This window comes from Mirounga angustirostris, unplaced genomic scaffold (genome assembly GCF_029215605.1).
Source record: "Mirounga angustirostris isolate CCGP_5_RB_7025 unplaced genomic scaffold, mMirAng1.0.hap1 SCAF_4, whole genome shotgun sequence".
Lineage (NCBI taxonomy): Eukaryota > Metazoa > Chordata > Mammalia > Carnivora > Phocidae > Mirounga > Mirounga angustirostris.
Genome location: NW_026991712.1, coordinates 82,071,158 through 82,087,016, shown reverse-complemented (window position 1 = coordinate 82,087,016; position 15,859 = coordinate 82,071,158). Strand labels below are relative to the sequence as shown.

Genomic DNA, 15,859 nt, shown 5'->3' with positions numbered 1-15,859 from the left:
ACTTCTGGGCATTGATTTTATATCCTGCAACTTTCCTGAATTCCTGTATCAGTTCTGACAATTTTTTGGTGGAATCCTTTGGGTTTTCTATATAGAGTATCATGTTGTCTGCAAAGAGTGAAGGTTTGACTTCTTTTTTGCCAATGTGATGCCCTTCATTTCTTTTTGTTGTCTGACTGCTGAGGCTGGGACTTCCAATACAGTGTTAAATAACAGTGGTGAGAGATGACATCCCTGTTGTATTCCTGACCTTAGAGGAAATGCTCTTAATTTCTCCCCATTGACGATGATATTTATGTGGGTCTTTCCTATATGACTTTTTATAGGTATGGTCTTTCCTATATGATTTTTAGGGTATTGAGGAACGTTCCCTCTATCCATTCATGTCAGAGAGATATATTGAGGATACCACATGGCTCTTGTCCTTTCTTTTAGTAATGTGGTGTATGACCTTGAGAGATTTGCAGATGCTGAACCACCCCTGTAGCCTAGGAATAAATCCCACTTAGTCATGGTGAATAATCCTTTTGATGTACTGAAGGATCCTATTAGCTAGTATTTTGTTAAGAATTTTTGCATCCATGTACCTCAGGGATATTCATCTGTAATTCTCCTTTTTAGTGGGGTCTTTGCCTTTTTGGGGATCAAGGTAATGCTTGCTGTATAAAATGAGTTTGGAAGTTTTCCTTCCATTTGTTTTTTTTTTTTTTTTGGAACAGTTTCAGACGAATAGGTATTAATTCTTTAAATGTTTAGTACAATTCCCCTGGGGGACCATCTGACCTTGGACTCTTGTTGTTGGGAGATTTTGGATTACTGATTCAATTTCTTTGCTGATTATGGTCTGTTCAGGTTTTCTATTTCTTCCTGTTTCAGTTGCAGTAGTTTATATGTTTGTAGGCAAGTATCCATTTCTTCCAGGGTGCCTAATTTGTTGGCATATAACTGCTCATAATATTCTCTTATAATTGTTTGTCTATCATTGGTGTTGGTCGTGATCTCTCCCCTTTCATTCATGATTTTATTGATTTGGGTCCTTTCTCTTTTCTTTTTGGTAAGTGTGGCTAGGGGTTTATCGATCTTATTAATTCTTTCAAAGAACCAGCTCTTACTTTCGTTGATCTGTTCTACTTTTTTTTATCATGGATTTCTACTCTAATTATTATTATTTCTCTTCTCCTGCTGGATCTAGACTTTATTTGCTGTAATTTTCCCAGCTTCTTTAGGTGTAAGGTTAGGTTGTGTATTTGAGACCTTTCTTGTTTCTTGAGCAATGCCTGTATTGCTATATATTTCCCTCTTAGGACCACCTTTGCAGCATCCCAAAGGTTCTGAACTGTAATGTTTTCATTTTCATTGGCTTCCATGTATTTTTTACATTCTTCTTTGATTTCCTGGTTGACCCATTCATTCTTTAGTACGCTGTTCTTTAACCTCTATGTATTTGTTTTTCTTGTGGTTCACTGCAAATTTTATGGCATTGTGGCCTGAAAATATGCATATTATCTCAAATCTTTTTGTAGTGGTTGAGACCTGATTTGTGACCCAGTATGTGGGAAGTACACTCAAGAAGAATGTGTATTCTGTTTCTTTAAAATGAAATGCTTTGAATATATGTTACGTTCATCTGGTCCAGTGTGTCATTCAAAGCCTTTGTTGCTTTGTTGATTTTCTGCTTAGATAATTTGTCCATTTCTATAAATGAGGTGTTAATGTCTCCTATTATTATTGTACTATTATCAAAGAGTTTCTTTAATTTTGTTATTAATTGGTTTATATATGCTCCCAAGTTAGGGGCATAAATATTTACAATTCTTAGATCTTCTTATTGGATAGACACTTTTATTATGAGATAGTGTCCTTCATCTCTTATTAATCTTTGGTTTAAAATCTAGTTTGCCTGATATAAGGATGGCTACTTCAGCTTTTTTTTTATGTCCACTGGCATGATAAATGGTGCTCAATCCCCTAAGTTTCTTCTTTTTTTAAAGATTTTATTTATTTACTTATTTGACAGAGACAGAGAGAGAGAGTGCACAGTAGGCAGAGAGGCAGGCAGAGGGAGAGGGAGAAGCAGGCTCTCTGCCAAGCAGGGAGCCTGACGCAGGGCTCAATCCCAGGACTCTGGGATCATGACCTGAGCCGAAGGCAGCTGCTTAACCGACTGAGCCACCCAGGCACCCCAACCCCCTCTTTCAATCTTTGGGGGGGTGTCTTTGGGTCTAAAAACGAGTCTCCTGTAGACAGCATATTGATGGGTCTTGTTTTTTTTATCCATTCTGATACCCCATATCTTTTGATTGGAGCATTTAGTTCATTTACATTCAGAATAATTCTTGAAATATATGAATTCAGTGCCATTGTATTATCTACCTATAAAGTCGCTGTTCCTGTAGATTGTCTCTGTTCCTTTCTGATCTTTATTTTTGGGCTCTCTCTTCGCTCAAAGGATCCCCTTTAATATTTCTTTCAGGGCTCGTTTAGTTTCACAAATTCCTTTAGTTTTTGTTTGTCATGTAAAGTCTTTATCTTTCCTTCTATTTCGAATGACAGCATTGCTGTATAAAGTATTCTTGGCTGCTATTTTTCCCATTTAGCACGTTGAATATATCATGTCAGTCCTTTCTGGCCTGCCAGGTCTCTGTGGACAGGTCTGCTACCAGCCTTATACCTCTATCCTTGTAGGTTAAGAACCTCTTGTCCCAAGCTGCTTTCAGTATTTTCTCTTTTTCTTTTTGTTAAGGTTTTATTTCTTTATTTGAGAGAGGGAGAGCAAATGAATGAGCATTAGAGAGCACCACTGGAGGGAGAGGGAGAAGCAGGTTTCCTGCTGAGCAAGGAGCCTGACATGGGACTGACTCAATCCCAGGACCCTGGGATCATGACCCGAGCTGAAGGCAGATGCTTAACCGACTGAGCCACCCAGGCACCCTGATTTTCTCTTTATCTTTGTAATATGCAAGTTTCACTATAATATGTTAAGATGTTGACCTATTTTTAATTTTGAGGGGGGCTCTCTGTGCCTCCTGGACTTAAAGACCTATTTCGTTCCCCGGTTTAGGGAAGTTCTCAGCTATAAGTCATTCAAATACACTTTCTGCCCCTTTCTCCCACTCTTCTTCTGGAATTCCTGTAACATGGATATTATTTTGCTTTATGGAATCGCTGTTTCTTCAGTCTACCTTCTTGATCTAATAGGTTTCTTTCCCTCTTCTTTTCAGTTTCCTTATTTTCCATCCATTTTATCTTCTATATTACTGATTCATTCTTCTGCTTCATTCATCCTCTTTTTTTGGTCTCCATTTGGGACTGCATCTTGGTTATAGCATTTTTAATTTTGGCCTGACTAGATTTTAGTTCTTTTATCTCTACAGTAAGAGATTCTCTAGTGTCTTCAATGCTTTCTTCAAGCCCAGCTAGTATCTTTATAATCATTGTTTTAAATTCTAGTTCAGACACCTTGGTTATATCCATATTGATTAAATCCCTGGCAGTGAGTACTACCTTCTGTTCTTTCCTTTGTGGTGAATTTCTCTGTCTTGTTATTTTGTCCAGAAAAAAAAAGGAGAATAAACAATAACAATGACAACAGAAAAAAGAAAACAAAACAACAAACAAACAAACTGAACAAAACATAAAAGTAGATCCTGGTTGTGTTTGGTCTTGTTAAAAGAAACTAGATCCCAAAATGTTGAATGAATGAATGAAAGGAAGAAAGAGAAATATATCTATATCTATATGCATATATAATTATTAAATAAAATACAATGAAAGAAAGCAAAAATAATATATAAAGCATATAAGTAGATAAAAATTTAAAAGAATAAGAAAAGATTTGGAAAAGTAAGAAAATAACAAAAAGGAATACTAAAAGACTAATGAATAAAAATGTGAAGAATGCTATATAGTGTTTTCCCCAAGCTGAAGCTTTGTAACCCCCTATGATTAATAAACTTGGTGAGAGTGAGTTGTTTGTGCTGGTCTTCTGCGGGGCGGGGGGAGTCTATTGCACTGATTCTCAGGTGGACTCGCCTTAGTGAAAAAACACCTCCAATGAGCAGAGGTAGGGCTTGGTGTAAGCAGCTCTGGACTCCACTAGGTGGCACTGTTTTGCTCCCCGAAGGCTTTCAGCACTGATGGGCAGGATGAATATGCAGACGCCCTCCACTCTTCAGTGAGCCCTCACAGAAAAGCAACCAATCAGTCTTGTCTCCCCAGTTTCCATGAGAACTCTGTGTTCACCTGCCCCGTGACCAGGCATTTTTATCTCAGGCACAAGACTGAGTTTCAAAACTCCAAATTTTAGGGACTCCTGTGGGGCAGACCCATGCTGTTCTTCTGGGGGGGGGGGGTGGTTCTTACCACATTTCTGCTTTTTGCTGGACCCCTCCCAGGAAACTGGTTGCATGACTGCTACACACTTAATGGCAACAGAGAGGAGAAAGTCGGCACCTAAACTCACTGTTCTAAGCCGGCTTCCCTGCTCTTATGCCTAGGAACTCTGCCACACTCAGGCACCACCTGTTCTTCTTGAGACCCCGGGGATCCTGAGAGCACGCTGTCACACCTGGAATTCTGCCCTGCTTCACCATTTGAGCACCTTTAAGCCAGGAACATGCCCCACTGTAGCAGACTTCTAAAAGTTCCGATTTTGCATTCCATTGCTTATTAATATTTTGTGGTATTCTCTTTAAGCAGGCTCCCACCCCTCAGCTGTATCCTCAGCTATATCACACTGGATTCAAGTCTCCATACCTCCTACCTTCCAAAATGTGGTCATTTGTTTTTAAAGATCTTATTTATTTGAGAGAGAGAGAGAGAAAACAGGAATGGGGGGAGGGGCAGAGGAAGAGGGAGAAGCAGGCTCCCCATTGAGCAAGGAGCCCGACTGAGGGCTTGATCCCAGGATTCCAGGATCATGAGCTGAGCTGAAGGCAGACACTTCACTGACTGAGCCACCCAGGCACCCCTGTGGTCATATTTTTCTACTGGTAAACTTGCAGCATTTGTTTTCTCAGATCTCCTACTGATTTCTCAGGTGTTCAGAATGATTTGGTAACTATCTAGTTGCATTCGAGGTATGAGACAAACTTAGCATCCTCCTATTCCTCCACCTTCTTACTAATTGCAAAGAATTTTTAAGCAAATAATAAATTACTTACTTCTTCTGTATTAATAACAAGCTTGGCTAAGAAGAGACGGATATTTAATGATACCGATGGATTTCCTAGTTTGTCATGAAGAAATTTCATCCATGGAGGAAGATTTCTTGGCACTGAACCCTGAAATGATACATTCATGAGTACCTTAAAATGTGGAAGAAAATAACTTCACATTTTGATATTATGAGATGACAAAGTAAGACATGAGCAACAAAAAATGTTTAGTAGATATAGAATTTGGTATTCGATATTAAGTGTTCATTCTTACTATGATACCAATAAACAGTATTAAATGAGACAAGATTAGCAGAAACAAACCTCTTCTCCTTTAGGTAGTATCTGATTTCTGTGCATGTGCTTAATCAGGGCTGTCATGGTTGCCATACATTCGTGTTGATTGAGCTCATCCATCTCTAACTCTAGGACAGCATCTTGGACCATGGGGTCTTTATGCTCCTAGGAAAAGGGAAGAATCCAATGATGCAGAGTAAACTGTTAAAATTTTAGTGTATATGATATTCTGCCTTTTGGGGCAATATCATAAAACACACAGTAAGGTAACAATGATAAATTGGTAATAATATTAAACACATTTGTTGGGTTTTCTTATTAAACAACTTAAAAAAAAAAAAAAAAGCAAAAAAACCCCCAAGACCTCATGTCTTCCTTACATTCTAGATACATATTTTCCCTCTGATCTTTATATGCAGGGTCACTCCCTCCGGGGTCATACTTAGTTCACACCATCCATGCGGACACACGTTGCTTTGTACAAACACTAAGATCTTTCCAAATGTTTGTGTCCGGGGAGGCCCCAGAACTCTGAACACCTTGAGAGCAACAGTCTCCATGATTCTTAGTTGCCACATTATGGAGAAAGCAGAATTACTGAAACACAACTGTAAGATAAATTTTCACCTATATTTTTTTCTCAGTAAACTAAAAAATGTAAAATCCTTAATTTGCCTTGAAATTTTAATCAATAAAAGAACAAAACTTTTAAACCACTGTTGATCCTAAAATTCTTAGAAATTATAGCAGAGGTAATCATTTTATAAGTGTAATGATGAACTGAAGTTTTACATACACGTATAGTAAATTTTACACACACACACAGTGGAACAATAAATTGTAAATAATAAACAGTAAATTTTATCCAATCAGGGTTATAAGAAACAAAAAAAAAATAATGAGCCATAAAAATCAATCAGTAATCTTAATGTCCCTTTTTCCATATACCTGGTAAGGTGTCAAAGGAATTAATCACAGTATCTGACTGCATTCAGATCTACTCGACATGTTTTTTAGCCAAAATTATTTGTCAGGATGCTTCTCACAAGGACTGGATAGATCTGAAACTGGAGACTCAAGTCATGCAGTCAAATTGAAGGCATGAGGACTGAACCCAAGATGCCTCAATGTAAATGGCCTATTCATGAAGGATGAGTCTCACTAGACAATGTAGCCATAATAGAACAAAGTTGTACTTTTTTAATGCCCAGCGCAGATGTACGACATAATCTGGGTGAAAGAATTAATGAATGGGCTCCTCCTTGAAGCATTCATTAAAAAGGAAGAAGCCCACCATAGGGGCAACATAAAGTACAGTCAAACTCAACTTCAAAAACACTGTACTGCTCCTGTCCTCCTCAGGCAAAAAGCCACTCTGGCAGACCAGAGTGGGACAAGAGCTGCCTGGCAGTGTCTGGGAGTGGGGAGGGAGAGAGTGGGGTGCCTGCCTGTGGTTCAGGACCCACTCCAGGAAGGCATCAGCATTCAGAGGACAGCAGAGGGATTGAGGGAAGGAAGAGGTGAGTCAGTGCATGTCTAAGAAACCAGAAAGGGAAAAACTTGAATGAACCCTGGATACCATTTTTGGTATCCAGGAGCTCATGGTTTTACACATTTGGAGCTCATGGTTTTACACATTTGTACACATGGGTGTGCCTCTGTAAGTGCACAGATATGTATCTACCGACACGTTTCCTAGCTCTGTTCATGAGGTTAAGCTATCATTTGTGAACACAGATGCATTTAGTTATTTCAGTTTGATAACATCAAATATTTGAGCAGCTTCTTCATTTTCCACAGAGGATAATACAACAGTCACATCAGCATGGTATGTGAATCTCTACAGTAGTTATCTTTCTCACTGGAGACCCTTAAATGCAGTTGATTTCAAACACTAATTTTTTTTTCAAGATTTTATTTATTTAACAGAGAGAGAGACAGCGAGAAAGGGAACACAGCAGGGGGAGTGGGAGAGGGAGAAGCAGGCTTCCCGCCCAGCAGAAAGCCTGATGTGGGGCTCGATCCCAGGACCCTGAGATCATGACCTGAGCCAAAGGCAGACGCTTAACGACTGAGCCACCCAGGCGCCCCTCAAACACTAATTTCATGGAGACTGGCTAATGTGAATCAGCCCTTGGGAGAGAGCCTTCTTTCCTCCTTTCATCCTACTGATGAAATCCAATTGCCTATAGGATGCAAGGCTGGGACTTAGATCCTGGTAAATTCTCCAAACGCTATTGTCTGAGGACTACCCACAGAGAACTGGCTTCCCCTAACAATGAAGCCCCCCTTCCTTTACAAATGTCAACAATATTTTTCAATATACAAAATGTGATCACCTGTCTCCGAAAATGACCAGGGGTAGATTTAGGGTCTTGGGAACGGTATGAATAGCTCTGAACTCCAGTTGAAAAATCAAATTGACTCATTTCCTCACTCAGGCTGCTGTCTGCCAAATACGACAAGGAAGATAGATAATGAGGGGCACCTGAAATATAAAGAAGAAAATATATTTATTTAAATTGATAAAAAAATGTATTTCTCTAAGCTCAAATGATACTAAAATTAAAAGACTGTGTTAACTAAGGCTTTTTTCTTTTCTGTGATTCTCAACAGATTATCCAGATTAACAAAGCAAAAGGAAACGGGGAAAGACCTCCTTTGGTTTTGTTATTATTGAGCAATTATTCTCTACTATCATGGACAGAGAAATTAAGTTAAACTATACACAATTTTTGGATATGACAGTAACATAATTTCCTTGCATTTAAAATTTTGATGGGGTACAGTTTGCACATAAAGTCTAACACAGATGTGGGAAAAGATACTACTGAAAAACAACTAATCCACAATCCACATATGTAAGGAATTTACAACACTGGTTCAAATTTTATTCTCAAGTCAAGAAAAAAAAGCTATGAAGAAAAATTAAGCAAAAAACTAAAACAAGGCTCATGTGGAGCAAGAGAGTTAATTTTAAATAGGGAAGCCAGGGAGAACTTCCTTCAAAGGTTAGTATTAAACAAAACGCTGATATCTGGGAATAAGATTATTGCAGGTTTAGGAAACATCACATGCAAATGCCCTGGGGCCAAAGTGAGCCTGGTGCCTACAAGCATAGGCAGGGGAACAGTGCTGCTAGAGCAGAGTAAGCAGGAAGGAGAGTGGCAGGGAGGAGGCAGGTAGGTCAGGGGCCTTAGGCAGCTCTGTCCTCAGGGAGGTGGGAGCTGATGGGAGGTTTGGAGCAGAGGAGTGGCAGGATGGGACTTATATTTTAACATATTTCTGAATGTATTTAAACAAAATATAAATATAATCCATATGCAAACAAATAACTATCAACCTATCTTGCACTATTAAGAAAAGCATACCATTTCTCAGCCCTCTTTGGCCATTCTGAGGTTTAGCTCATTGCATTTCTTTCAAAATATAATTCTATTTGCCACTTAAAATCTTTTCAAACTCAATTTCAATGTTTTTGGATATTTAAAATATTTTTTATTTACATAGCAAATATCATTTGTTACTTAACAAATTGGAATCATTCTCATCATTTTGAAAACATCCTACCTGAATCCCCATTTGTGGCTTCCCTGGCTTCTTTCCTAATTTCAATGTACTTTTTCTTTCTTTCCATAGGAACCTATTAGGCAAAACAAATACACAATTTAAAACTTTTTAGAATCATGATCACACATTTTCAATTTTAGTAGCAATTTGGCAAAAAAAATTAATTTTTAAACAAGACTTTTATCAAATTTAAAATCACCAAAAAGTATCCACAAAGACAGGTGAGTACCCTTACGAAACGCATTTCCCGCAGAACCCCACTGAGGCATTTGCCTCCCCGCTCTGGGCTCTGGGACCCAGTGCAGACTAAGTTCTGGTAGCCACATGCCCAGATTACCAATAGTCTGTACTTGACCTATGAGCCTCAGTTTCCTTAACTATACAGTTATGGTATATCATAGCACTATACAGTGCTATAGTAAAGTTCAGAAGTAACATATAGCGAGTGTCTGAGTGCTATTTTTGTTTGTTTGTTTATTCCTTGAACATACACCTTGAAAAATGTTCCCAGTCTTGTTTCAAAAGGGCACAAGGCAGGAAGCAACTGTTTACATGAACTCATGAACCACTCACACATGGTGAAGTCAGCAGCCATGGACACTAACATGAGTGACAGCTCCTGACCTAGACCATGGTGCACAAGCTCTGGCACTCTGCCCAATTCCCATTTCCAGTGGGCTGTGAAAGGTTGCACCTACAACGTCCCACCAATTGCTGAGGCTAGCATGTCAAACTTAGCGTGACTAAAATCAAGCTTGTCACATTTGCCACAGCAAAGTTTTCCAATTATCCCCATGACTTCTGCTCACAGCACCTCCATTATCCTGCCAAATCACCCAAGCAGGCCACAGCATTATAATTCTGTATCTGGATGGATCTCAATTTCACTGACTAGAGGAATTTACTCAGCAAACAACTTCTTGGATATGTCCGAATAGCTCCTTTTATTGCCATTTTCTATCTTTTACTAGTTAAGAAAGGGAAAAATCAAGTTATGATAATTTTTTTTATAATTGCCTGAGATTATACCTCGGGCTGAACTACATTAAACTACCAGATTTTATAGTTCAAAGCAGACTTGAATATTGAGAATTTAACATGTTCAACAAAACATTTTTTTTTTCTATAAGTACTTGGTAAATTTTTTAAACTCAGGAAACCACTGAAAAATTTCACTCACCTCAACTTCTACAGGAAATGTATAGCAGCGCTTCAGGTCAATCAGATTTTCCAAAATAAGCAAGTTCTGTAAATCCAAAGAATCATGTAAAAATATCTGAATAGTGGAAATCCTTATTGCTGATGCTACTATAGAATTAATGCTTACTTAATAACTCATGTGGAAGCACTTCAGCTTTAATATATATGGGTGTGCATATATGTATGTATGCAGAACTACAAGAGCTACATCTTTAATATTATAAGAACGTGCAAATTATGATATAACTTTAATTTATATAGTCTAACTTGAAATCCTACAGTGATAACAACTGTGAAAATTTCAGAAGTCTACCTTTTCAGGTTTTTCACTGAAGAGAAAACCTTGGTAAAATTTTAACTCGGTGAAGACACAGCAGATAACAGAAATGGCACAGTTGTATGCAGCACAGTGGTAAAGTCTTCTCCTCTCCAGCAACTGATTCTCACCTGCCATGTTCTCTGTAAATGCATCATAGCACAATCTGCAGAGTAGATCCAGGTTAAAAATTAATTCATGTAACAGGGAAATCGTTGCTCAAGCCCAACAATGCTAGATAACAGGATCTCAATTCAGTTCAGCCTTTTCTGAGTGTCAAGTTTGTGTCTGGCATAGTACCACGTACTGGAAATAAAAGACAAGCAAGTCACTGAACCCATGCCCATCTCAAGGCAAAGGCAGCGTCCAGGGATTTCACCACACTGGTAAGCATAGCAACAGCAACCAGCACAAGTTAAGAGATGGAAGCAAGGAAGATGGATAGTAACCCAGGTGAAGGAATCAACAAAAGGTTTTAAGAGAAATTATAAGAACTGTGTTTTGAATTCTAAGTTAGTCAAAGGGAAAATGTATGTGAGGATTATGAACAGAGAGAAGAGTGTCACTTACAGTAAGAGCTAAGCCACACAGTGTGTTCAGAAGATGAGGTGGGTACAGCAGTGGCTGGCAGTGAGCACAAGGTGGAGAGGGGTGTGCTCCTACAAGAGCTTGCCTGCCATGCTAAGGAGCTCAGACTTCATTCTGCAGGATGGGGTCTCCAAACAGTGCCCAGGTGACCAACTACTTTTGAAGAGTTTTGTCAGAACACAGCCATGCCCATTCATTTACATATTATTTATGGCTGCTTTTCCAGTACTGTGTAGTAGTTGCAAGAGACCAGACAGCCTGAAAAGCTGAAAACAGTTACTACCAGGCAAGCCCTTTACAGAAAAATTTTGCTGGTCCCTGATACTGAAGATGAAGTTCTTTTAAAGTGTTTTAGGTAGTCTGAAATGTTTTAGGTAGGAGAATGAAACAATCAGGTTCATACTGCAGAGGTATTATCATACTAGCAGTAATATGGAAAAACTGAGAGACAAGCCCAGGAGTGGGGAGAATAACTACAAAGGAGACTGCACTTCAGTGGTTCACCAAAGAACACCAGGCGCTACAACACTGTATGAAGGAAGGAAGATGAAAGAAGGGCCCCAGTCTTGGGAAGGCTGAGGAGATAAAATCCACCAGATCTGGTGACTGACAGGGTATGCATGGAGACTGGAGAGATGAAGAAGCAAAAATAAAACAGGGCTCTCGGTGCAAATGAATGGATGGTGATGTCATTCCTAGAGGATATAAAATAAGAATTAGGGTAAGAGGAAAGTAAGGATAAGCTTGTTTGGGATATGCAAAATGAGCTATGGCAATGTGTGCATTCAATATTCACTAAAAGAGAACTTCATTAGAAGGCCAGTTTTAGAGAAAATGTATTCGATTACTTTGTATTTTATAGAATACCTGCTTGAACATACTGCCATTCCTTTCATTTCAAATTACAGTCAGGAAAAATAAAATACCTTCATATTATAAATCATACCATTAAAAATATATCAAGCTATTAAGGGGGGAAAATGGTAGGAAAAAAACAATAACAACAGAAAAAAGTTTTATTCCTTGTAAAAGATGAGTATAGGATAAACATGCTACCTAATAACCTGCTACATTAAAGTCTATCTAAGTAGTTTGTACCTAAGAAAAAAACCAAGAGAACTATAAAAACTGGTATTTAAACAAACTTAACCATTTATTCACATTATATGCAAGCATAAAAATATATGCATCAAAAATATTAACGAATCAAATACAACAAATCAAATACAAATCAAATAACAAAGTTAACTAAAACCTTACTTAATAAGTGTCTTTGTAAGTTCATTTCCTTCTGTAACACATGAGCCGTTGAAAACTTGATTAATTTTAGATTCTTTCGAGTGAACATCCTCTTTTGAAAGACGAGAATACATCACATCTAGCATTTTATAATAGCCCATCTTCTTGGTGATTTGAGTATCAAAGATAGATTCATTTAGCTAAGAAAAGGTAACAGATGATTATCTTTGGTCTTACCAAACACGAAAAATAGTTTATTGAATATACTGAATATTCAATTAAATATATTTAATATTCAATGCTCTTTACATAGAATGCAGTTTTAACATAGATATTGAATCACTTCAATAGGAGATGACCCAAGGTCAGGAACATAGGTCTAAATATTTATGTGTTATATTGAGTGTGGCAGGAAGTAATGTACAATGTCCAAATAGTAAACTTAGGACATGAGTATAGGGCTTTTGCAGAAAATCTTATCGAAGGCATGACAATAGCAGGTGAAACTTCAATGTATTAAAAAACAAAATGTTCAACTATTTACAGTAGTTTCTAAAAGATACCACATCCTAATCCCTAGAACCTGTGAATGCAATCTCATAAGGCAGGAAAGGACTTTTCGAATGTGATTAAGGATCTTGAGATAAGGAGACAATTCTGGGTTGTTCCCGTGGGCCATAAATGAAACCACATGTAATCTTGTAAGAGGACAGAGAGAGGGATGAGACATACAGGAAAAGGCAATGTGATGACAGAATTAGAGGCCAGAATGATGTAGCCACATACTGAGGAATGCCAGTAGCCATCAGAAGCTGGAGGAGGCAAGGAGTGGATATTCAGGGCCGCTGGGGCAAGTGTAGCCATGACAAAACCATAAATTCAGCTCAGTGAAACTAATTTTGGACTTCTGGCCTCCAAAACTGGGAAAGAATAAATTTCTGGTGTTCTAAGCCACCAAGCTTATGGTAATTTGTTACTGAAGATTCAGGAAACTAATACACATTCTGGTATCAAGAGTTGGATCTGCTCTAACAAACAGATGATAGGTAGAGGCTAAAAGAAATTTCCCATGCAAGACAGAAAAAGCCAACTGCCTATAGTGACTGCTAGTAGAAATACCAACACTGAAGGCACTGGTGGTGAGGACTCAGAAGGAAATGAAAAGCATGGCAGAAAAAGCTAAAACTGTCTTACAGAACATCTCAATCATCATAAACACATTTTTGGTAGAAATTGGAGGTTAAAGTAGTTGCCAGTGAGGTCTCAAAAGGAAATAACGTATTTTTGGAAACTGGAGGAAAGAGGATCCTTGTTTTACAGCGGCAGAAAACTTAGCTGAGTAAGTGTTCTATAGTTACACACAAAACAGAACTTGTAAGCCATGTACTTGAATATTTAGCTGAGAAAATTTCCAAGCAAATTTGTTGAAGGTGCTGCCTGCTTCCAATTCTTTGCTGCTTATAATACAATGTGAGGTGCAAAACAAAAAGTTAAGAACTACTGAGCAAAAGGAACCAAAATGTGATGACTTGAGAAATTCTCAGCTTACCCAGACGGTAAAAGATGCTAACATTAGGAGATTCACTGTTAGAAAAGTGGCTCTGGAGAGAACAAGGATGTGGCTGGACAATCTTGAGCTAGTGCTGAAAAAATTAAGCATGGTACTCATGGATGCCCTCAACCATTTCAGCAGAACCAGGAACAGAGATGCCATTATCCATCAAAGATCTGTGGAGGACTCTCTTATCTAATGGAGTAAACCTCCAAGACACAAATAGGAGAGCTTTATAGTTTTTGAGAACATCATACCAGAAGGAGCACCACCAGCTTGGACTGAAAGGGACAGAGACAAAATGAAATGGGAAAAAAAAAAAAAAAAGGCTCTTGTACTCCCTGAATTCTACAGGCAAGAAACAGATTGATAAAACTACTCAGCTGCAATATATGCTACCCTTCAAGAAAAAAGAAGAATGACTCCAAGAATGGAGACTTTGGTCCAGAGGGCAGAATATTAAGCAACAAAGCATTATTCCCGGGTCTTGAAACCTAACAGAATTTGCCTGCCTGGACCTTGAAAGTGCTATGGAACACTAACTTCTTTTTTACTTCATTTTCTCCTTTTTGGAACAGGAATGAATATAATAATCATCCCACCTGTTGAACCACTGTCTTCTGGAAACACATTATTTGTCTTCTAGTTTCACAGGTCCACAAATGGAAAGAACTTTGCCCCATGACAGATCACACGCAGAATCCCACCCATATCTGATTCATTATGATTTATTTTTTTTTTTTTTAAGATTTTATTTATTTGACAGAGAGATAGTGAGAGCAGGAACACAAGCAGGGGGAGTGGGAGAGGGAGAAGCAGGCTTCCCGCCGAACAGGGAGCCCGATGCGGGGCTCGATCCCAGGACCCTGGGATCATGACCTGAGCCAAAGGCAGACGCTTAACGACTGAGCCACCCAGGCGCCCTGATTCATTATGATTTAAATGATGAAAGTTAGGACCCTGAACTGATGATATTCAGACACAATTTTGGACTTAAAAGTTGATGAGGTAATGCATTTAGACTTTGGGGGATATTGGGATGGGATAAATGTATTTTGCAAGTGGGAATATTTGGTGCAGGTGGACTGTATTCAGCTGAATAATATCCCCTTACAAATACCCATGTTCTAATCACTGGAACCGTGAATGTTACCTTATATGATAAAAAAGGATTATACAGATAAAATCATGTAAAGAGATGGGGAGATTATCTAAGTGGTTCCTAAATGCAATCATATATTTATAAGAGGGAGGCAGAGAGCAGTTAGAAGAGGAGGAGCAATGTGACCATAGAAGCAAAGAGAGGAGTGATCGGGCCACAAGCCAAGGAATGCTGGCAGCCACCAAAAGCGGGAAGAGGCAAAACACGGATTTGCCGCTTGGGCCTCTGGAGCCTTGCAACACCTTGACTGAAGCCCAAGGATGCTGATTTCTGGCCTGCAGAACTAAAAGAATAAAGATGTTCTAAGCCACATTGGTGGTAATTTCTTACAGCACCCTCAGGAACCTAATGCAGAACCCATGTAACTACAGATTGTTACCAAACTGTTGAGGTAACACTCCTTGAGCACTAAAGATCCTCTGAGTGAACACACTGCAATTTTTAAGGACACCGATCAAGGAGATTTGTCAATTCTTAGTAATATTAAATTTAATAATAGATGTACAATACCTTTGTAAATCTAGACTTCAACACATCAACGGCATCCACCACAATTTTGCTGAAGAACTCTCTCAAAGCACTCAGGCTACAATGCCACAAAAGGGTGAGAAGGGAGCGATCTACAAATGCTTGGCGAGTAACATTTGAAAGTAGGTCGTCCCTCTTGAACATTCTGTACACCCTTTCCAAAAGGGCTAATTGTGTGACACATGAACTCCTAAGAAAAAGAGAAAATTATATGAACATCCCTGCTTTGAACAAATATTTTACGAGTGCCT

The 15,859-nt window shown here is 38.6% G+C and overlaps 1 protein-coding gene across 4 annotated transcripts in view; it reads right to left on the bottom strand.

Moving 5' to 3' along the window:
• Positions 1–15,859, bottom strand: part of PRKDC (protein kinase, DNA-activated, catalytic subunit) — a 244,993-nt gene that overhangs the window by 119,868 nt on the left and 109,266 nt on the right. For all 4 annotated transcript variants that reach the window (XM_064588357.1, XM_064588358.1, XM_064588359.1 and 1 more), the window contains 8 exons: positions 15,591–15,798; positions 12,388–12,566; positions 10,537–10,705; positions 10,204–10,269; positions 9,024–9,096; positions 7,793–7,941; positions 5,481–5,618; positions 5,163–5,282 (listed from right to left, as the gene is read on the bottom strand). In XM_064588357.1, coding sequence (XP_064444427.1) covers positions 5,163–5,282; positions 5,481–5,618; positions 7,793–7,941; positions 9,024–9,096; positions 10,204–10,269; positions 10,537–10,705; positions 12,388–12,566; positions 15,591–15,798 — 1,102 coding nt within the window. The remainder of the gene's footprint in view (positions 1–5,162; positions 5,283–5,480; positions 5,619–7,792; positions 7,942–9,023; positions 9,097–10,203; positions 10,270–10,536; positions 10,706–12,387; positions 12,567–15,590; positions 15,799–15,859) is intronic.